This window comes from Lytechinus variegatus, chromosome 2 (assembly GCF_018143015.1).
Source record: "Lytechinus variegatus isolate NC3 chromosome 2, Lvar_3.0, whole genome shotgun sequence".
Taxonomy (NCBI): domain Eukaryota; kingdom Metazoa; phylum Echinodermata; class Echinoidea; order Temnopleuroida; family Toxopneustidae; genus Lytechinus; species Lytechinus variegatus.
The window spans coordinates 29,789,009-29,813,107 of NC_054741.1; the positions used below are offsets into that span (position 1 = coordinate 29,789,009).

Below are 24,099 nucleotides of genomic sequence, written 5' to 3' on the forward strand. Positions count from 1 at the left end.
TAAATTTCCTTGAAAAATATGTTTATTTCTACATCTGTTGAATATATTTTATATTCTCTGATTTACAAGTTTTCACAATTTTTTTTTTCAAGGAACTTAGCTACCAGGATCCCCTTCTCTTTTAAAATAATTAGAGCTTAATTCCACAAACCGATTACATGCACATCCTGGTCTGTATGCAAATGAGGGGACTGATGATGTCACTATTTATTTTGTATTTTGAAATTTTCTCCTCATTGTCCTGTAAAACATAGTAGGATTTCTCCCTGAATATGTGGAAGTACCATTGTTTTAACACTTTATGGTTCATTCAAGTTGGTCTTTATTGTCAGTTCTGTTAATAATTAAATATTTTTTATTCAAACATTAAAAAAACAAAGAAATAGTGAGTGATAGACATCATTGACTCTCTCATTATTTGCATGTCACTGAGATTTGCATATAATTTTTGTGAAAAATAAGTCAAAATTTAAAATGTCAGAAGTCTCTTATTTTACATCCGATTTTGATGAAATTTTCAGCATTATGCTGGATTGATTTGTCTCTCTTGATTAAAATCAACATTTTTCCGGAGTGGACTTGACATTAATGGCTCTGACTACTCTACAGGACAGCCAACTGTCAAGCAGATGACAATCAATACTTCAACAGCTCCCTCTTTGGTCAAATTATAGCATTATTCCAAAACTCAGAGCTTGCAACAAGTTCTTCTTGTATAAGCTTCTAGACAGTATTGTTGAGATTAATAATCTCCAGAACTTGACTAAAAAAACTTTTAAAGAGAATACATTGAGTGTGAGAATAATATTGAGCAAAGGTTTAATTTCATTCTTAAATAGAAGGAAACCCTCTCAAAGAAAAGTTAACGGGTGTGAGGATGAAAAAATCAATAGTAAGACAGTGGTCAGCAGTAAGACAATTTGATTTTTTTTAATGAATATACTATCAAAGTATCAAGAACTTTCTTAAAAAATGTGTGATGATGATGTCACATGTTAAATTTTTTTGTTCATTCTATTTAATTAAAAACAACTCTCCCTTTGATGAAAAGTATATTTTAAGAGTTAGAACACCTCTTTTTTGCACATTCTATTGTACAAGCTCTTTGTTAACCCTATATAACATGCCCTGTCATAGAGAACACCTGATTTACCAATACACTTCATAAATAAAACAATTTAAATGAAGTACATGTATGTATAGGGAAGTTATTTATGTGCAACATCACACATCCATGATCCTGGTCGCATTGCCATCGGATGAATTTCTGAACATAAGTGATCACAACATTCAGTTCCTCATAACTTTCTTCTTGGCCCATTCTATTTTCACACAAGCTAACTTGTTTTTAACTTCCAAGGTTTCATTTCTTTTGAAGGCCCTTCTCTGGAAAACACAATATAATAATCATAATAATGATTATGATGGATTCTTGAAAGCGCAAACATCCATCAGGCATGACGCTCATGCATGGCGCTATGTACAATCATAAAAATAAAGCACATAAATACATGGAAAGCATTGAATCAATCTCTTTACAGTCTACTTCACCAATTAAAAAATTGTAGAACAATGACACGAAGAGTCTCCACCCCCCCCCCCCCCCGTCATAATCGATTTGTTGAGGTCTTTTTTGTCATCATATTCATTGTAATCTTCCTTTAATCCCATTTATCAAACATATCTAATTTCTGAGTTGATTGATGGTACTTGTCCTGAGCCATAAGTCTGAATGGTCTTGGCCATCAATGAGTACTTATTTTTGTCATTTCTGTAGTTATTTGCTTGTCACCCTTATGAATGTTGTTTTATGTTCTGATTAATGATATTAAAACTTGCATCATTGACTTAGGCATGTCATTTTAGGTTTGTTACTATATTTATATTTTATGAACTTGTAAATTCTTTGAAACCTATATAAGCAGAAAATATTTCCATTTATATTATAAAGGGTTTTATAGGAAAATTTCACGTTTGGTAATGGGGATCTTGCGAACAGGGCGGGGCGGCTTGTGAAGGTAATTTTTATCATTTGGAGTATCTAGCGAACTGAAAATTAGGTCTGAAGAAGGAGGTCATCGAAGTGGCACATCCCCGTACCACCAATATATGTGAGTGCCCCCCCGCCGGTTGATGCCTTTTTACAGCTATTTGTTTCATCATTCAATATTAAATGAATGATGATCAATGAATGAATTCATTGATAAATTTATTTAGCGTTTATTTCCTCATTTATTCAAGTCGTGAGTTGATCATATATTCATTTATTGATTAATATAATTTCTGTGGAACCAAATCATTTTTATGTTGGGCATACTCTTCCATTTTTTGGTAACAGTAAACAAAATGATCAATGTACCTGGCCCAAATTAGACCCCTCCCTCCTTTTGAATGGTACTTTAACAATAGAAATAGGGTATTATCCTCTACAATTATCAACTAGTCTGAAATATTCACAGTATATTAGGGACATCCCCAATAAATAAAGAAGTCTGTATAGATTGCTTACACTAAAATTTCTTATAGGGCTATAATGATTTTTTTAAAGGCATACACAATTTCACTCCTTGTTTTTTTTTTTTTTGGGGGGGGAGTGGTAGGAGGTATACCAATTTTTTGTCCTTTTCTAAGATTTTGTATGAGATTTATAAGATATTCCATATGTGATTCCCCCCTCTGATATCTAATCATCATCATCTAGATATTTCACCTGTACTGATACTTTGGAATTTAAATCTAAAGATGAATTTGGATTTTCTGCATTCATCAATAATGTGAAAAAAGGAGGAATTATTGATCATTGACCCTGGAGTATTTTAATAGAGTCTGATTTTGGAGACTAAGTGTCCTCACATGGGGTGTCATGGATGGGTAGTAATGAAAAGAAACATAATAGTTTGGTCAAGCCATTGATATGGAATGTCAATGATATATGTCTCATACAGGTGAATATGTTCATACCAAAGAAAAATAAGCATTTTATTTTGATAGATTATTGTGGAAATGGTAAGAGTGTCATCTGAATCCTTCCTGCAGTATTGCTTAATTGCCTCAATCGTGTCATGTACATACTTCAGGGAATGTTTGATATTTTTATACTGGTATTAGGATATATATATATATGTTTTGTTTTTTAAGGAAATAGATTTAAAAAAAAACTAGGAATTTACCCAGAGTGAAATTTACAGTCCTATAAACACAGAAATTTGTGGATTTGGAACCACAAAGATAAGAATATAAGAACAAAAAAATATATGTTTAAAGAAAAACAAATGCAGAATGATAACATAGTTTTATGATATCAAGGAATTCTAAACACACTTTTTGAAATTTGATATCTCTTCTGTGTAGTGATGTTGCTAAGTAATAGAGTGAAGTTTTTGACTCTTGCAACTTACCAATTGTAGGTTATGATCAGCTTAAGAGCAGTGCGTTACAGCTTCTTGTTGCTATATCAGATGACTTGTCAGTTTCAAGTTTGCTTATACCTCTGCATTGAGCAATGAACATGACCAGATATATGAGTATAACAGTCATGATCACATAATGACCATCAAATAACATAAAATTTATGTTTTTATAAAACTTGAACGAATGTCGCTGTGGTTTAGCCTAACAATACATTGAATGGGGGTTGGCATTGGTCATATTTCTTTTCATATTCTTCATTGATAAAACTTTTTTAAAAGCTTCTTAACTTAAACTGGCTTAAAGAGTATTTTTTTAGGGCTATTAAAGGGTCATGATGCAGCTCCTATTTTTTCTACTTACTCAATGCTTTGAATACATGGGACCTGTTCATATGGCCCTATTGACCCATGTAGGAATGAAAGTAGGTTACGCTGTATGAACACACTCCAAGCCAACAAAGCAAGCACTCGTTAAGCTACCCATCTATTGTGTGTGTGTGGAGAGTGTGAAATGAAAGCCTGAATACGCATAGTTCATCGGCAAGGAAGTGGCGTTCGTAGCGACGACAGCCAGCGGTGGCTTTTGTACGGAGAACCTTACGCAGGCAGCCAGCCAGCCAGCATGCGAGGGAGCGATGACTGGATTTGAATGGCTCTAGGCCTATGATTCAATCTTGGATGTGTTTACTGGGTAGCAGTTATGACAGCATGCAGTGTTCTACTGGAAGAACTATTTGAAATGGAACCTCTTTAACTGGATTATAATCTGGATTACCTCACAGTTTATAACACTGGTAAGTCATTATCACTTCATCTTACTACTACCCCCCCCCTTTGAGCATTGACGCTATCAGATAAAAATCAGAATATTAATTATTATGATTACTAATAAGTGTAACATGTGTATGCTGTATACATATCCCTCAGTGTCATGATGGTATACCTCATATTCTGCTCAAGTTGTAATTTTCATATTTTCTGAGTATATATATATATATACATATATATATATATATATATATATATATATATATATATATATATTCATTTTGTACTCATTGACTTGTCTATGAAATATATATATAACATATAATTACATGAAGTGGCCTTCGATAATATGCATTGGCCAAGGCTGTGAGAATTGTGACCAAGTAATAATCATCTTATTGATTTAGCTGTTATTGATTGGAGTAGTCATTTTATTGTGCATGCTAAACACTGTCGTGGAAGTTCTACATAGCAAGCCAATGAGTTATTGACTGTATACAACAGATACAGATGAAATGTCATTAAAATCAAGGTTTACCCTCAGAGAAAATTGACTTGTTGACATGCTTTACAACTAGAATTTGTAATGAGGTGGTCTAATTTTGATAGATTACAGTCATTACACCTCACTATTCTTCAATTTCCTCCATGTTTGTGATCTTGTTTTGTCATTTTGTTTTTTTTATTGGTGTTTTCTTGTTTTATTTTTTTTATATTGTCCTTGTTTTTGTTGTCCACCTTTTTTAATACAGATACTTCTTTGCTTTATTGATGATTTAATACTTTACATCACCAGCAATAAATTCGAAATTTTGATTAAATTGCTTTATTTGAGCTAGATTACCAAATCCAGCTCTCTACATACTTTATTTAAGACAGAAATTCAGATTAGGGATGAGCCCACGTAAAAAAAAACATAGATATTTGAGGGAAAAGGAGACAAATCAAACTAGCATAACACTGATAATTTATTCAAAGTTGAGTGTAAAATAAGTTACTTAAGACATTTTAAAATTTCGCTTATTTTCCCCAACAATTATGCATATGTAGGTAGCACTGCTATAGCCGTGTTGTATCCTCAGCTGTTATTATTTATATAATGTTCACAATGTCACTCATTCACTATTTTGTATTTTATTGTTAGAGTTATTTGTAATTAGTTCATTATTTTTTCAGACAATAGAAATATAGTCTTCAAACCACAGTAGGTTACAGTGATAGCAATATCACCTATTAGGGGGAAATCAAACTTTGTTTCACATTGTAGCAAGAAGAAAATAAAATATGCATATTTTGTTTGATAAATATACAAAATAAACAGTGAATGGGAGACATTATTTAATACCTCATTTGCATACCTACCAGGATTTGAAACAGTTTTGTGAAATTAAGGGAAACTTTAAATTGTCATTTAATTTTCTTATATTTTTTATCCAATTTGGATGAAATGTTCTTTTTATATTAGTTTGATTCTTCTCCAATTTATTCAAATCAACTTTTTTTTTACTAGGGTATACTTGCCCTTTAAGATTTATGAGAGAAATTTGATAAATTTGTTATCTTTTCTAAAACATGTGCAACAGAACAGGTGGGACCAGAAACCTTTTTAACAACAGACTGAGCGTATCCTAAAATAGATAAAATGTTCTGGTCATTTAAAACTAGGCAGTAGAGCTCCTTATGATGATATGTACTTCCTAGCCGAGATACCTCACTGGTAGAAGGGCCCTTTGACTTACTACCTTCTTCTTGGTATAGCGTTGTCTCTACTTAAAAACATTCTTAGCCTACTTAGTGGGATATTTCCTTTCCACTGTTCTATTAATGAGTTACTATAAGGGGCAGTTGACGTGAGATGATTATGGAAAGCTGTTAAAGTCGAACCCCGCCCTCATATTAATTTGTTTTATAGAGGCTTAAAATAGAGGAAGTAGGTATATAAATAAAAGTTGAGAAAATTTGAATTAAAAAACACATAAAATTTAAGTGTATGGGTATAAACAAATAAATGAATAAGACTGTTAGTTATCTGTGTCTACAAAGGGTAAAATCATGAACAGATGTATTGTTTGAAGCAAATTTGTGCAAAGATAAATACCCACTATCATATTGATTTGTGGTGTAATAGTTGAAAATGAGAGGAACAGATCTTAGGAAATATTTTGGTTACAATTTTAATTGACATAAAATTCATATGGAAAGTAATCCAGTGCCTTGTGTTTTTAATTATTACTAAATTCTGGGCTTGACTTTTTAATCAGCAAGACAAAAAAAATTCAACCCGTCTGACATGGTGTGATGAACCTTCGCTGATGCAGATATTGTAAAGATTTAATGTCTACACTCTTGAAGGGGTGTACAAATATGGAGATTAGACAGTGTTCTTTGTTGGGATATTGCACCTTTCACATGGGAAGGCAAGAAAGTCTTGATCAAACAAGATGGTTGATTAAAGTAGACAAAAGCTGGATTCCAAAGAATAGTTTTCTCTATCACAATTGTAGCTTCTGTTTGGCATTAACAAAGTTTCTTCCAGCAATATGAGCCCATCCTTTATTAGTGGTCTGGATTGTGTATATAGGCTCAAGGAAAGCAAGTTGTATCAGATGTGGAATACAACTGTTTTTTCTCTCATAAGATTTATTTCAAGAGTTAGTTGTTATTTATTTATTCGCACGTTTTTTAAAATTCATTTATATATCTATTCATTTATGTTTTAAATCATACATTTATTTGGGACAGGATATAGTTTATTTGAATATTATTTGTTATTAATTCCATATCTTTAGTTCTGTTACTACCCGTTCATTCATTCATTCATACATTCATTCACCCACCCACACACTCACTTACTCACTCACTCTCTCATTCATTCTGTTGTTGATTATTGTCTCCAAAGTTTTCCATTTTTTTTTTTTGGGGGGGGTCATTTAAATATACAGCTACATTTGAGAAAACCTTAGATTAAAAAACGAACTAATAGATTTTGTGTAGGCCTACTACTCAATGGTTTCTCTACAGTTGTTTCTTTTTTTTTTGGGGGGGGGTCCATTTTATTTGAACTACTGTACATGAGATCATTCATTATGACCTTGACCTAGACCATTGATTTTAGACTGAACTAGTTTAGGGTGTTTCCCTTTTAAACCCCCATCCCTTCACTCAGCAGGCCTGAATCCAAATATCTTCTCATGGATTAGTGCGCACTCCTATTCATGCACGCTTGATACTCCGAATGCATACGTGTGCTTCTGAATCGTAGAGAAAGTTTATGAGAAAATTGTTGCATATATGAATATGTTAATGAAATCATGAAAAGTGTCATTATAGATTAAAAATAATTTTATTCGGTTCTTGATAGGTTCTCCTTATTAAACTATAATTATTTTTCATGATATTTTACCATTTGTATTATGCTAATGTTGTGGTAAGACTCCCCAAGTTGAACGTTGCTGTTCCAATTCATTACTCAATTTAAAGCAGTAGGATAAGAAATAAACATGTTTTATCTGATATATCTTGCAATTTTTCATGAAAATTTGTTTTGATTATATGATTGGGTGCCAAATCAAATTTGAATATGTTGGTATTATGATTTTTTTTTGTTATAAAGCCATTTCTTAAGCATGGAATGGGCTGAAAATGTCAGGATATACCTCTGTCTATAGCTTTCTGATATCAAATCACCGCACTAGTTTTATTAGGTGGTTTTAGACTGCCTCGAGGTTCGTCGGTTCCAGGTATTTTGGCAATGTGAAAGCAAATTACATGTAATATCCCCGAAAGAAAATACCCACTAAATAGTAGGTACTTGGCAAAATTACGAGAACTTTCGCGGGGATTTTTCCAAGGTCGCAGGTATTTTGGCAATGTGACAGCAATTTACGTGAACTTTAAGCCAAGCGTGTAGTTGGACGCGGGCGCCGTGGGTGGCTGCTGAGCTACATGTAGTGGTTTTGAATCTCGCGTCTTGCCTGCTTATCAGACCATACTGCGCATGCTCCTAACTTCAGGAATTTATCCCGAAGGATTATGTTTCGGGGCGGTGTGAATGCAGGAATAATTAATGGGTGTTTTTTAGCCTAAAAAAGTTCTCGTAATTTAACGGGGATTCTTATGATCGAGGCGGTTTGAAACCACCTAATGTTAAAGTTTGAAATGTTCAATCAGGCCTGTGTCCAATGTTATGGGTATTCGCATGATTCACACTTCCCTCAGGAGGTGGTTTCAAACCGCCTCGATCACAAGAATCCCCGTTAAATTACGGGAACTTTTTAAGGCTAGAAAATACCCGTTAATTATTCCTGCATTCACACCGCCCCGAAACACATCCTTCGGGATAAGTTCCCGAAGTTACGAGCATGTGCAGTATGGTCTGATAAGCAGGCAAGGCGCGAGATTCAAATCACTAGCCCAGCAGCCACCCACGCCGCCGCGCCCAACAACACGCTGGGCTAAAAGTTCCCGTAATTTGCTTTCACATCGCCAAAATACCTGCGACCTTGGAAAAATCCCCACGAAAGTTCTCGTAATTTCGCCAAGTACCTACTATTTAGCGGGTATTTTCTTTCGGGGAAATTACGCGTAGTTTGCTTTCACATTACCAAAATACCTGGTATTTTCTGATCGGGGTAAATTTCCCGATCAGAGAATACCTGGAACTCGCGAACTTCGAGGCGGTCTGAAACCACCTAGTTTTACTAAATTGCTTTGAGGGCAGTTGATGAGGAAGTTCTGAATATAATCCTATGTATTAATCCCATTTCTATTCATTCCTACCCCAGTTCGTAACAACATATGAGAATAAAAATTGTAAATTAGTTTGCATTTACACTCCGCAGTCTATTTAGTTACCATATGCTGCGCAATAAAAGCAATGTTAAAAATTGTATACATTGTTCACTATATGAACATTACAGTAGTTGATGAACAGTGTAAGCAACCCTGCTTGATCTATTGAGAATAAAATATTGAAAATTGAACGTTGTCGTATAAGATTTTAAACACTTTTAAACCATTTTAAACGAATGTAGCATTATAATCGTAAACAGCTTTGTATACATTTATTTTTTGACGTTACTCCTATGTGTTTAAGATCGCATGCTCGATCTGTAATGAAAATCATAAGTCAGAAATAATTGGAACCAGTGGGATTCAAACCTGCCATCTACTATGTGAACTTCACAGCAGTTGTTTAAAGCCTGTGTATAGCTTTGGTAAAAATAATGTGATTGATAATCGAATATCATCTAGTCTTACTGAAGCGTATAGAGACCGTTAGATATTTTTCCAACTGCACTTCTCTGAGAAAATTTCAAATATTCAAATCTTGGATATATAGCGCCCTCTCTCGGCGATGCTTGTTTTAAATTTAAAAAATGGGCATTCAAGCACTTATCTTATAAATTTAGTGATTAGATATCCAAAAGTTACAGACAAAGAACATATCTTGAAAGTTTCAGCCCATTCCATGATTTGGAGTTAGATTTAATTGAAAGACGAAAACACACAGATATTTTAATTTGATCGGGTGACCCGATCAAGTTAAATTTCCATGTAAAATCGCAAAATCTATCCTGTAAAACACATTTTCATTTCATATCCTCCACATCATAACTGTTATAGGGCATATCCATTCATATTAGCTAGCAATGAATTGGAATAGTGATAGGTGCATTTTGGTGGATTTACCAAAACTATACACAAGCTTTAATGGTGTAAGCAACCTTTTATTGAGAATTAAATATTAGAAATTAATAAATTAATTAAAAAGCTTAAATTCTTTAGAATTAAACAGCATTGTACAACAATTATAAACAGCGTTTTTGCTGTGTATAAAAGTAATGAGAAGGTTTCACACCTTGAGAGTGCCTCAAGGTTTGAACATTAGTTTGAATCACTCAAAGTGATTGTATATAAAGACCTTCACATGAACTATCATCATGTGCTCATACTCTTCCTTAAAGGGGAAGTATTTACCGATATATCAAGTTAGTCGGGGTTAAAACGTGAGAACTTGAGAAGAACAGGTAATAGAGATTTCAAGCAATTCCGACCCAAAACAAGATGATTATTAATATGAAACAGGTGCAATCAGTCAAACAGATTGAAGATTTGTTTTGTGATGCACTTGGCAAGCCCCACTTAATTTGGCCTTTGCTATTCAACAACCCCCCCCCCAAAAAAAAAAAGAGATCAGCCATAGACAAATTTTTCTTTTATTTATTTATTTATTCATTTATTTATTTGTTCATTTATTTATTTATTTATTTGTTTGTTTGTCTATTCATTTATTTGTTTTTTGTTTGTTTATTTGTTTATTCAGAGTGGAGATTTTATTCTTAGTTTGGCTTAATCTGTAAGAAAATATTTTTTTAATTAATTCAAAAGAGAAGGATATAAAATGACTTTAAAGCAAAACTGCAGCAACAAAAAAAGCATGAACAAAAATGTCAAATTTTGTTTTTTAGAATCATAAAACTACTATATTTGTGTTTAAGCAGACACCCTTGCACACATTTTTTAGAATATTTTGATTTGTCACATTATAAGCTATTCACAGTATTTCCATTCGCATTCTGGCAATAATTTACCACTAAACAAGTTTAAACTGTGTAAAACATGTCCCTTATTAAGGAATTCAAATTAGACAAATAAATTATGGGACAAAATCGCTTAAAAATGTATCCTAAATACGATCTTAAAGAAATACTTTCTTTCTATTTTTGCATTTTGACACCCTAATGTGTAAGCCATCTTTATCACATATCTATCACCTCGTAATCAAAAGTTTATCTGGTGATGATATATTTGAATGTTCCATCCTCTTCCTCTCCCCCCCTCAATTTTGTCTTTTGAAAGGAAATTTTTCCCCCTGACAAAGTTAATTTGTGTGTTGAAAACAATTGAACAGCTGTCAAGTACATTAAATTAGCACTGGTGATGTAATGGATTAGAAATTCTCATAGGTAGTCAGTCCATGGTTGGGTAGTCCTAGCATCATTCATGATCATAAGTTTTTTTTAAGTGGTAATATAATAGCTCTATGGTAATATCTTTCCCATTTCAAAAGCACAGATAAGAAAGAAATATCAAGATACGTGTATGATTTTTGTATGCACAGGTCACTTTACAAAAATATATTTATATAAAAAGTGTTGGTGCTTGGCAGTGCCTTAATTAAAATTAGGTCCTCCCTATTAGCAAATTGGTTTGAATAAACAAGGAAACTCAACTTATTCAAATTTATTGAATATGGGATGTAAGATAAGAAAATCATCAATTATAACATTACAAAATAGCATTATGCACAATACAAGTAATATGTAAATGAGATAGTTGATGATGTCGTACACTATTTATTTTTTTAGCTTCATCATGTATTTTTTTTCATTTGAATTATCAAATATTAAAACTTTTGATAATTTGATATGGCAATTTCACCTTTACAGAACAGTTAACCAATATTTTACAATATGGGAGGAAAATAATGATTCATTTTATATTCTTATAATATAATACAAAAGAAATATTGATTCTGTAACAGTAATGTCATTGACTCTCTGATTTATGTAATATACTGTGCATATTCTGTGTTTTTTAAATGAAGCAAATATGTGAAATATTACCATATTTTTCATTACACTTTAATGAAAGGTATTATGCTTGCCTATTTTTTTTTCATTATCATACCTATTTTCTAAAAAAATCTCTGTTAGGTTAAAGGTTTTCAAAGGTGTGTCAGGTCTCGCTAAAAAATTGATTTATTTACCTTTATTCATCTATAATTGAAGTTGCTGTATTTTCATATCTGTAGTAAAATAATTTTGTTGGAAACTAAAGAATTAAAATTTTGCATTATGCTAGATCTTGAATTACTTTTCTCGTAGTGAATAATGAAAAATTGATTGATTTGTGTGCTTCATAAATGTAAATTCAAATTTCGAACCCATACTAGTATTTGAATATTTTGGATGAGACATAACTTTGGAATTGGTGTGTTCTTTGAATTATTTGAACATTTTAAGATAATACATCAAATGTTTTGTTTTTGTTGTTCTTGTAATATTTCTGTTAATGTTTTGTATTGCATTTGTTTGTTTCTTTTCCTTTTTGATAATCTTCATATTGATTATCACAAATCTTGCTTATTGAATAAAACGAGTGAGGATTTTGGTTATTTGAAAACTATAATTGTATATAGTAGATAGATGAAAAGAAGTTGAATAAGGGATACATTCGAAACATAAGAGTGGAGAAAATAGGAAAGGCATAGTGTACTGTAAAATATAGATATATTATAGCGTTGTGAACATGAACAGAAAGGAATAACTTTATGTAGGGAATCTGTCTTTTCCGCTTGTGATCCAATTATTACAAAGTGTGATAACCTTTAGACTAATCATGTTCATTCAAAGTAGTCCCTGTGCATGACCCTAAGATTGGTCCATTGTTCAGCTATTATTGTTCATTACAACAGCTTTTGTGATACGAAATCAATGATCTCATTCAAGAAAAGTTGTTTTCTCAGCCCATTGAAGCGTGAAATCACAGAAGACTGTGCTTCAATCATGCCTAGTCATGAATGAAATGAGTAGTCCACCGTGACATTGACTTCAATTTGCTGCTTTATGAACCCAAAAATATCAGGTGAACTTTCCCTTCAATGAGCAATGTATGAGTATTTATATTTGTAGCCATGCAGGTCTTTCTGTAGTAAAGTTCTCTTGTTCTTGAATACTATCAGACTTACATTCACATCTGGACAAAGAACGTGAGAAATTGATGTTACGAAATCTATCCGTATGAGGGTTATCATTAACATTATTCTGTTTCTTGTCTTTCAGCAATGTACGGAATATGAGGTGAGACATCATGGAGGTGCCACAGAGGAGGGGTCATCAGTTGAGGGCCGAGAATGGACCCAGCTACCAGACACCGCCGAGCAAGGACAGGTCTGATGGAGGAATGTCGAAACAGGACCTACTTCAAAGGTTGAGAGCAAACAAGAATCGGCACAATGATCAGCTGGTTTCTAGGACAACAAGACCCTCAGAAATGCAGCCTAATGGTCCAATTCCTACAGGGAGACAACAGTCTAGTTTAAGTCCTTCTGGGGGTCCACAGAGAAGTTTGAGTCCTACTGGAAGACAACAATCTGGTTCTAGTCCTTCAAGCTGGAGGCCACAATCTGGTACTAGTCCCACAGGGAGACCACCAGTCTCCTCTGGTTTTAGTCCCTCTGGAAGACCACCATCGGGTACTAGTCCAACTGGGAGATCACAATCTGGTACTAGTCCACCAAGGAGGCTAGTCTCTGATACTAGCCCTACAGGGAGACCAAACCCTGGTACCAATCCGACTGAGAGACTGCATAATGGCCAAGCTCCTAATTTTGTGCGTGTTGAGGTTGAGGTCCATGCTAAGATGACTCCAGAACAAACTTCAGAAAGGAGAGAGATTATTCGCAGGAGAAGACGTTCAACTCAGCCACAAAGTGGCATAGATTCAAACATTCCAGAGCAACAGAGCAATGGTCCTGTTGCACCACCAAGGAGAAGATACTCAACTGATAGTGTAACAAAAGATGATAGTAGTCCTGATAGCAGGCAACAGGATATTAAAAAGGAAGAAAGCATCCCAAAGCCAATGCCTCGACCAAGACGTTCACAGAGTCAGGATCGTGGAATAGCACAACAGAAAAGATCCGATGCTGAGAAACAGTTCTTATTAAAACAATATGAGCTTTTACAAAAGCAGAAACAGCAGCAAATAGAGAAAGAAAGGCAACAGAGGAGTACAAGAGACATGCAGAAAGTAAAAGTTCAGCAGGAGTTGCAATTATTGAGTGAGCAGGAACAGAGAGTTGTCCATAAATTACAAAAGTTTGAAAATGGGGCTTCGACTAATCACAATGTTAACTGGGTTCGAAAGCAACAGCAGATGTTTGACAGGCAGCATGATGTTAAGATTCAAAGAAGTAGGAAAGACCAACACCTTGAAGCAACCAACGCAACCGTTCCAAATGTTCAACAACTCCAGCAACAAGCACAACACCCACAACCAGCACAACGCCAACGGAGGCGCCGTCCTCAACCTGAGTCCAAGCCACAGGAACAGCAACAGTCAACTCAACAAACAAAATATAAACCACCTCCAGTTATGCCAAAACCAAAGAGCCCAGAGCTGATGGTTCAGTCAGTCACAAGACAGAAACCTAATAATCAAAATCAGTATTATAATGTGCAACAACAACAATTACATCAGCAAAGTGAAAAGATGAGATTGCAGCAAGAAAGGTTGAGGCATCAATATCATCAATCCAAGAAAGAGTCTTCTGCTGCTCAGCTTCAAGTTTCTGAACATCAGGATCAAAGGGGTAGGAGATCATCATCAAGAAACAGTGAAGCAAGCAACCAAAGCCATAGTTCTTCCGATTCCAGCGAGGTTCGTTTGTTGCACTATAAACGTAGAGATTCTCTAGGTGATTTCGAGCCTTCGAAAGAACACACTAAACCTCAAATAAAAAATCCTGTTGCCAGACTTTCTCAAGCACTTCGGAAGGGTACCTCATCCCCATCTCCACAAAAACAAAATGAGAACAATATAGCCAATAATCTCAGGAGTGTGTTGGAACAAACTAAACCAGCTTCTTCAAAGAGAGAGGGAATCTCCAGTCAAGAGATGGAAGAGATTATTAGAAGAACAGCTGAACGCATGAAACGAGAACAACAGCAAATGAGAGAGGCTGAAACGAGGCTAAATAGTAGTCCAGAACGCCCAAGACGGAGAAGAAGAGAAAGCCAAGGGATCGGGGAGAGTAAAATGCAGCAGACTACGATGGGAAACAAGAATCGGGTTACGAATATCAAAGCAGGAAGTAGTTCATTGGATGTTTACAACGCTCCACACACGGATGTGACAAAGCCTCGGGATCAAGGGTTACATCGGGTTAATGATAGAAAAGATAATCTCGTGGCTGAACCCAAGACTAGTATACAGATCAATGGTGGCCCTGAGATGGGTTCAGGGGTGAGGAGTGGGACAGATGAAAGTGATGGGATGGGAGAAGTTGCCATGGTTGAAAAGATTCCCCACGTTAAGCCTGACCATGACATAAAAACTAGAGGTAAACTTGGAGTTAGTGAAGAGCTTGACAATGATCCAAAATTGATATCAGAAGATGAGAAGATCAGGAAACTCAGTGCTATCGAAGAAGAATCATCATCCAGGAGTGAAAGTAGACAAAACTCAATAGGGGGCGCTGTTATATCTTTAGAAGTAAACGCTATCCAGTCAGACAGTGAGGATAAAGCTTTGGATGAAGCGCTTGGTTTACTTCATGAACTTGCATCCACTCAGGTTACAACAGACACAAAATCATTGGAATTTTCAAACAATGTATCTCAGGTTAATGTCAAATCTAACGAAAGTAAATCTTGTGAAAATAAATATCCGGATAAGAGGCCAACTTCTCCAATTGGTGTTACAGAATCTGCGTGTCTTGAAACACAAAGCAAGAAATCTGAGAATAAATCTCCAGTTAATAGAGCGTCTTCTTCCACTCCACAGGGAATAGAAACCAGATCTCTGGAGAATAAATTAACCGCACACAATAATGAGAGCACTGATGGACAGGCCTCGTCTTTCCATGGTAAACCCATTAGCGATAGTGTGAAAGTAAGCCCAGAGAGAGCATTAGCTACCAGTCTTCCTGACTCTGTGATAAGGAATGTGAGCGGTGAGGACACACGTGCAGACAAGGCCCAAACAGAGGAAACAGTGCTCGGTAGAAATAAACAGAGAGAGGAAATACAGCCTATAAGTAATGCTACCAGTGGAACTATTGAAAAGCGTCATGAAGATCTCTCCCGTACAGTGACTCCTATACCAGAAGTGATACAGGGTGAACCGGGAGAGGACGGGATTGCTCTCCGTCGTAAGCGGTTTGTCAAGCAAGTGAGTTTCCACTCTGAATCCGAAAAACTACAACAAGTGATAGGAGAAGCAGACAAAGAAAGCTCTCCACCAGAAAAATCTCAGATTGAGACATCGCCCGACTCGCCCAGGAGGGGCATACTAGCGAGGGGACGTTTTTCGGGAAAACGTGATCACCCGAGCCTGTCCAAGCAGACCGGGGAGATGTATCGCAGACCAAAGAGCGCCATATTTGATGTTGCGATCCGGAAGCAGCCGGAGAGCAAAGAGAAGAACGATGGAGGCCGACAGAGGCCCATGAGTGCCCTTTACATCTCTGAAGGGGATAGTGATCCTATGGACAGGGGAAGACCACTGCCAAAACATTATCGGCCTCAGAGCGACTCTCTGATGCAGCTAGATAAGTTTGATAGTCTTCAGATCAAGCCCAAAGCCAGGAGAGACCGATCCCCGAGTCCGGTAAGATCACTGTGTTTAATTGTATCATGCCTTTGGTACTACAAGCATTGGAGTTACAACTTCATACAAATGCATCATGGTGTGGGGTATGGGAGGGGTGAGGGTTACTTTCTAGCCCTCTTCCCCTCCCAGTGGTGATACTAACATCAAATATTCATTAAAAAAAATAACTATAGTCTTGCCTGTACAACTTGGAAAGCAATTTTTCTTCATTCTTATTTATCCCTCTGAAGTTATGGTCCTTTCTTCAGATTTGAATGACAACGATTCATTTGCAAATTTAACTTGTTATTCATTTACAAGAGGAAAGTTGGGGAAAAAACACATTATGCTTCAAAGATGAAGGTTTGTTAACCAGAACTGATATGTCAATTTTTGTGATTTGAGAAAAAAATTATTTCCAGATTCATTTCACTGGTCAGCAAAGCCAGTGGATATGCAATATGATACTGGTTAGACATGCCCCATATCAAATGTAATCACATATATTTATGTGAATATAAAACTTGTTATTGCATGGATATCAACCCCTGGGATGTCCTAAAATGTTATTCTATGAGAAAATTGAAATGTGATACATAAAATCACTGTAATATTATTTAAAGTACATTAAAAAAAACCCTCTTAGTTTTGGTCTACCCTTCATAGACCCAGAACTGAGGAGAAAGTTTTAGTTATTCTGGTTTATGAAATTATCTTGATTGTATAAGTTATCTTTTGAAATATAGATCATGAAGCAAAACAGGAAACCTAGATATTGTTAATACAAATGTCAATATCTTCTATCGGAAAGGAGGATCAGTAGAGAGGAATTCACTGTATAAAATATTGTTTCTGTATGTAGAATGATTATGAAATTATACATTCATGAAAGGGAAATCTGTTGATTTTAACAGGAACATAAAATCTCTCCAAGAAATTGAATAGAAGATGTTCCAATAACAATATCCTAGAATAAAAAACAAATCAAGTTATCTCTTATATGCTGTCAAACAGAATTCATAAACAATATCTAGAATAGGGTGATTGCTTAGTGTATCACAAATTAAAATAATTTGTGTTTGCTCCATTTCACATCAAGAAATCTTGATTGTTTACTTGTTAGCTCACAAACTGTTTCATACATGGAACCAACACAATTTATCCCTAGTGACTTCCCCTTTTTGATAGGATCAGAGTACTATATAAGTACAGACAGGCCACTCTCCCCTCAATGGCTTCACCATTCATTTATCTTAATGTAAAGTCCGTCGACATTTCCCTCAGGCAAGCAAGTTTGGTGTCAAGTTCAAATCATGCCTGTGATCACATTGTACTGTTTATACTGCAACGGCAGACATGATTATTTCCCTCGTACAAACAGATCACATTGTATTTCCCCTCATTCACTTCCTTATTGAAGGGATTCCAACTTGAACACAGGAAACCCTATTACTAGTTGGTGTATATAATAACAGTCATATTGAATGCGTGGATGTTAAGCGTTTAATTTGTAGTACGAGTATGGTGGGGAAAAAATATATATATCTTTTTGATTAAAGTTGATTTAAGAGACAACAAATAATATCTTGAAAGAAATAAACGATAAAGGGAATTTACGAGTTGAAAAGTATGGTGGGACAGTGAAATAGAATTTTCCTCTACATCTTGAAATGGTTCTTTTGAAAGTTTTAAGTTTTTGGAAAACAGAATAAAGAAGGGGTTGCCTGAGCAGAGGGGTTGATGCGAAAAGCCACATGTAGATCACATCTGAAACTTTGTCATTCACCTTGAGAACAGGGCCTTCGTTGTTAACATGCCCTGAACACATCCAGGTTCAAGGAGATGGTGATGTACATGACTAAAACCCCTCACAACAAGATTTATTTTTAGGGCTAATTGATCACAGCTTTTCCCTCAAATCGACAGTATTTTTTCGTAGTCACTGCCACTGAAAGCGTAAAATGAAACATCCCTAAAACAATCTACCGGTACATTGGTTGAAAATATGTTGTTGACATGTTTCTAATTCTGCAAGGGTTTTAGTGTAAAAAAAAAGATATTGGTGACACACATTCGTAACAAAATAGAGATAAACATGATTTTTCTCATGGGTCCCACCACTACGTATGTAAAGTACACCCATTGGCCTCATATATTTACTGCTCCCCACCCAAGGGTAATGGCTACTTGGTAGGATCATTCCCAAATATTCCCATGCATTTAATAAATACCATTTACATGTATACCATGAGAAGTTAAACTTGCTGAAAGTAACATCTCTAAAACAATCTTCATTGTTGGAAAATTAATAGCAAATAAATCTAAATCGTTGAAAGTAATATGATCTGTATCAGTTCTAAAGCAAAGGGGAAGTTCACTCTGACGTCTAATTGGTTTCAACAAGAGCAGAGAAACAAAAGAAACATAAGTGAAGGTTCGATGAAAATATATTTAATAAATATTAAGGGTTATTAAAGTTTTGCTTCATGATGACACATGCAAGCAGCTCTCCCATTTGTCTTGTGTAGGTTTTTATAAATGCATTCCACAAATTATGATTTTCAGTTGACATTAAGTTTACCTCTGCATGCAGTATATCCTGGGATAATTTTAAAACATGTTCCAGTATCAAGAATAATTGAAAGGACAATTTGTGGAATTTATGTTTCATGTCTTTTGAGGAGCTACTTGTATGTGATTGATGTCACAAAACCAAATACTTGATATAATCATAGCTCAGTTTTTCATCAAACATTAAAGGTATAAGAAAGTATTTGTAGCAAACAATTTATTATTTCATGTCACCATATTATCATCTATCTAGATTTGGTACATTAATGTAAACTTATCTTTGTGAAATCATGAAATCTTAGCTCGAAGCCCATAACAGATAATTCAGAAAAGTATATGTAGAACAATGTATTAATATTGCTTGGAAAAATACCTGCCATTTGATGGAATTTGCACTTATTTTTCTAATTTCTCAGCAATTATACACATTTTCTTTGAGAGCCATTTGGCAATTTTTATTGAAACATAGAAACACTTAAGTGGTAATTTCATTTGATTCTGTTCACACTCATTTTGAGATCATTGCCAAAAGTGGTCAATACCACATGGAGTTCTCTGAAGATCTGCATTTATGTAACACACTAACAATAGTGATTAACTCAATTCCATTTGGTTGTAAGCAGCTTTGAGTAACAGGGTTTTTTTTTTTTTTGCATAATTTTTTTTCTACTTGCATATTTCTCAGCTTGTAGTGTCTTCTGATACGGTGAGTGATGGGCTTGATGTGGGTTGCTGTGAATCTAACATGTGAATCATTACTATTTATAGAGCACCCTTTAATCCTTTTAAAAACATCATCTTACGAAGGCTAGCTTGATCACTGATTTCAAGAAAGAAGACAAGAGCATGTTTCTTTTGTTGATACAGCGGTGAATTGTTTTTATCCCTCTTTATGCCTCTCTCTCCCACTGTCGTGCGATCTGTTACAAACGCCTTGATCGGCCTCCCGTAACTGATCGCGAGAAATTTTTAACCATTCAATTTTTTTCTGCAATCAATACGATTGACACGACTGATCTGATGTTATCACTATGATTATTAGACAATTAAGATCACCATTTCAATCGTGGTGCGAATCGTGAAAGTGGGAACCAGGGGCCCGTAACACAAAACATAGCAATGATTGTAGAACATGTTTTCTACGATTGATTCCATTGAATACAATGTACAATCATAAAAATCAAGCATATGATCACTCGCTAACCTTTGTGTTAAGGGACCCAGGTATTTAATGGATGATATACATGAGAAAACATTGATAAAACATTAGGAAAAATAACCAGGTTTATTATTGTATTTCAAAACTAGAAATTGGGGGTCTTTCACTATGTTATCAATTTAACGGTGATAGACATTTAGAAAAAAAAATCAGAAATATTTTGTCAGGCATGGAATGCAGGAGTAGATGAAGGAATTCAAAATGGATAGAGAATTAGAGATGCAACTTTCTACTCAATCATATTACATACCCAAGCTATGATGAATCTTAAGTTGAAAATAGACCAGAAAACCTTAAAGATTATCTAATTGTTGAATGAAATTACGACAGTGATCCATGAATTTCATCAAACAAAAGAGTCTCTTTCGTTGATCATTAACTTTTCATCTTCTTTCTCTTTTATAGACATTCTAAAATGATTATATCAAGAGTATCCACTTTGTGTTGAATTAATGTCACTTCAAATAGGAATGTATCTTTCTATTTGTGCACACTTTCAACTTTTTTCCAGATAATTAATCTCCATTCCAAGTGTAGTTTTCTTTTTGTATTCTGATTCTTTTCATGCAGTGTTTTAGCCTGAAATCCTAGAATACACTTTAGAATGGATACATCGCATGCTTTGCAAACCTATGACATTGAAATGAATAGCTTGTCCTTTTTAAAGCTTATCAATAAAATATTATGCTGTCCCATCTTTATTTTTTTATGATGAATATTATAAAACAAAAATCAGCATATGTTATTTTAGTTTGAAACATATCCTCTTCTTTTAAGAGCTGTGCAATTTTAATAGTTTGAAAGTGATACCAACTAAGGATATTCTAAAGGAGAATTCGACCCTGATATAAATTGTTTTTAATTGAAGTGGAAACAGATCAGAGGAACTGCTCTATGATATTTGAAACTGTCTACATTTTCAACTCAGAATATGAAGAACAATTTTAGCTCCACCATATGTCATGATTTAATTCCAAATATTGCCATTATGTTTAAGATGATTTGAAATATTCTTTTCACAAACTAGGGTGTGATTGCATGTATCAAAAGTGCATCTATAGATAGAATTATTTTAAAATATCATGTCACAACATTATAACTTTTTATAAATCAAAAACTTTTCTTTCGATGAAGTTTCTCAACTTTCTTGAGACCTTCATTATTAATATATTTCTCTCATTAATCTGTTTTTATTTCAAACAAAACTGGATAAACATTCTCTTTACTTTAAGTTTATAGCATTTCGTATACCTGTATATAGTATAGTAGGCCTACTTCAAAAATTAAAAGGAAGATTGCGTGGTATGTCTCAGACTTCAGTTTATCTTTGATTATATACCAATATTTTTTTTTATAGAAAAACAAAACACCAAACATGATTTATAAGAATGTTGTAATATGCACAGTATGAATGTGAATACTTCGCTCATACCATGGACCTACTAGAGATTCCACGCCCATGCCTTTCCAAGTCATTCATCTTGTCTTTGTTTTCTATCAAAACCCATTTGATATCAGTCTGGTATATTCCCCTTGAAAGTATTCATTTCAGTAAATTGTTTGTCTTGAGAGAAGTGCATGTATCTCTCTGTCATCGAGTGTGTGCTCTTCTTGGGACGTGTCTCTTTCAGACATCTTCCCTTTTAAAGGACCAGATCTCTTTCTTTTATTCTTCCTTTGTTATCGATGGTTTGATATGCAGCAGACCAAAGACCGGTATCACATGGATGAGTGTTCTAATGCTGCATCGTCCTTCAATAGGCTTAACACCCATTCACACTGGGATATTTACACAAACCTTATAAAATATATATATATATATATATTTGAGAAATTATATTCAAGATGCTAATGAAGAGATCTGAAAAACATTTATGGCTTTTAAGATTATTCTATGTATAGCAAAAAGCATAATTCTGTGATAATAATTTGATATAGGTGATAAGGAAACTTGTAAAGTAATTTGGAGGAGTACCCCCCCCCCCACAAAAAAAGAAAATTGTGGAGACAAATAAGGAATACAACTATAGAGACATTAATAAGAACATACACAGATTAAAAGATATTGTTTTAACGTCCTTCTGCAAGTACTGTAGTTCAAACATAAAGTAGGATTAAATCTTTGAGGAATTTCGATATTAATTTTCAGAGTTTTGGCCATCATGCCAAGAGCTTCACATATAAGGGGAAAAAACGATATTCAGTGGAATTTGTGTACACAATAAGAGTGAGAGTTTTCTGCAATTTGTTGTGTGATACAATTGAGTGTAAATAAAACAAAATGTGAGATTCATGTTAATACAGTGATCTAATTTTTCAAGCATTCATAACTTTGGTGATTGAGTTAAATGTCTTTTGCAACTTATTTTCGTGAGTGCAAACTAATTCAAAAGGGTTTGCCCTTCCAGATCCGTCTTCTTGAATTGCTCTGAGTCTGAAGCTCTTTCGTTTTCCATGGTATATGAGTGCTGTTCAACAGACACCTTTATGACATACTGTATCAACCATTTCTTTTGTTGTTTTGATCACTAACTTTAATGCTCACTTCACTCTAGCATGTTTACTTCATTTTAGGTCATTATGCGGTGCAGTGCAACAAATTCTTTGTTCATAAAAAGAACGGATTGTCGGATGAATATGGATGGGGGAGACAAAGAGAAATAAAAGAAGGGTGGGAGAGGGTGTGGGAGAGTTACAGAGAAAGAGAAAGGAAAGAAGCCAGACAGTAACCCCAAATGATAATCATAATCTTAATGTTTTTGATGAATGCTGTGTCATCTTGTGCTTAACCAATCAAACCCTTTCCTATTGCTTCTGGGGAGCAAGAAACAATTCAGGAGATGGCTCCGAGCCATTTTCATGTTTTCCATTCAGGGCAGCTGTTGTTTGGCTCCAAAACAGACAATAATGATGTGCTTCACACTTTTTTATGTCTAGAAATAAAGGCTTTATTTAAAGTAGAAATATATTGAAAATCGTAAAACTGGAGAATCATATATCACAATAAAGGAGAAAATAAGGAGAACACGATGGTGTACATCATTTATCATGGAGACGGATGAAACTCAGTTAATTGATAGTTTAAAGTTCTCTCTCTGAATGCTTCAAACACGCAGAATTACGTCCGCGAAATTGGGGATTTTTTATGACGTCACTGTCTGTACGAGAGGCGTGATTGGCTCTCCCACGTGAAGCTCCACTTGCATGCAAAACCTGTTGCAAGGGTACATTTTCTCCACATTGTCACTGAATACTTCGATCCCGAAATGATCGAAAGAAAACCCAGAATTTTATCGAGATTTGGATTTTCAAATTGATGATTTTGAGATGAAGAGAATGATGATGAAGTGAAACAACACAGTGGCGTACTAGTTGGAGGTAAATTGGGGGAATTACGCCGATGATGATGATGATGATGAAAATTCAACTTGCAACACAATCACAAGTAAAGTCATGTACATACCGATTCGCTACCAATTCATGCTGCTGGAAGTGCTAGCTACACCGCTCGGGCCAAATTGAATTCATGCTGAACATGAATAACCACATCCAGACAGTCTATCATAAGAAGGAAAATTATATAACTGTACTTACAAACAAGTGAATAATCCGAACCTGAAGGCAAATCAACTCAACGAATAGTACCAGACGATATGGCATATGCACTGACGATAAACTTCATCCGGCTGGATAGATTGTCACTCGTTCTGTTAGATGTAACTTTTATCTCATTAATTTGACAAAATTACGAAA

At 34.8% G+C, this 24,099-nt stretch overlaps 1 protein-coding gene across 3 annotated transcripts; it reads left to right on the top strand.

Moving 5' to 3' along the window:
* Nucleotides 1–3,921: 3,921 nt before the first annotated feature.
* LOC121407791 (putative mediator of RNA polymerase II transcription subunit 26) lies at nt 3,922–20,177 on the top strand. 3 transcript variants are annotated; one of them, XM_041598991.1, is made up of 3 exons: nt 3,922–4,204; nt 13,025–16,574; nt 19,813–20,173. In XM_041598991.1, exons 2-3 carry the CDS (start codon nt 13,053–13,055, stop codon nt 19,876–19,878), a joined length of 3,588 nt encoding a protein of 1,195 aa, XP_041454925.1. In that variant the 5' UTR covers nt 3,922–4,204; nt 13,025–13,052; the 3' UTR covers nt 19,879–20,173. The 3 variants fall into 3 exon arrangements, with proteins under 3 accessions (XP_041454925.1, XP_041454926.1, XP_041454928.1); XM_041598992.1 differs by lacking the exon at nt 3,922–4,204 and adding an exon at nt 12,754–12,827 and having other exon boundaries at nt 19,813–20,177; XM_041598994.1 differs by lacking the exon at nt 3,922–4,204 and adding an exon at nt 12,780–12,852 and having other exon boundaries at nt 19,813–20,177.
* Nucleotides 20,178–24,099: the final 3,922 nt, after the last annotated feature.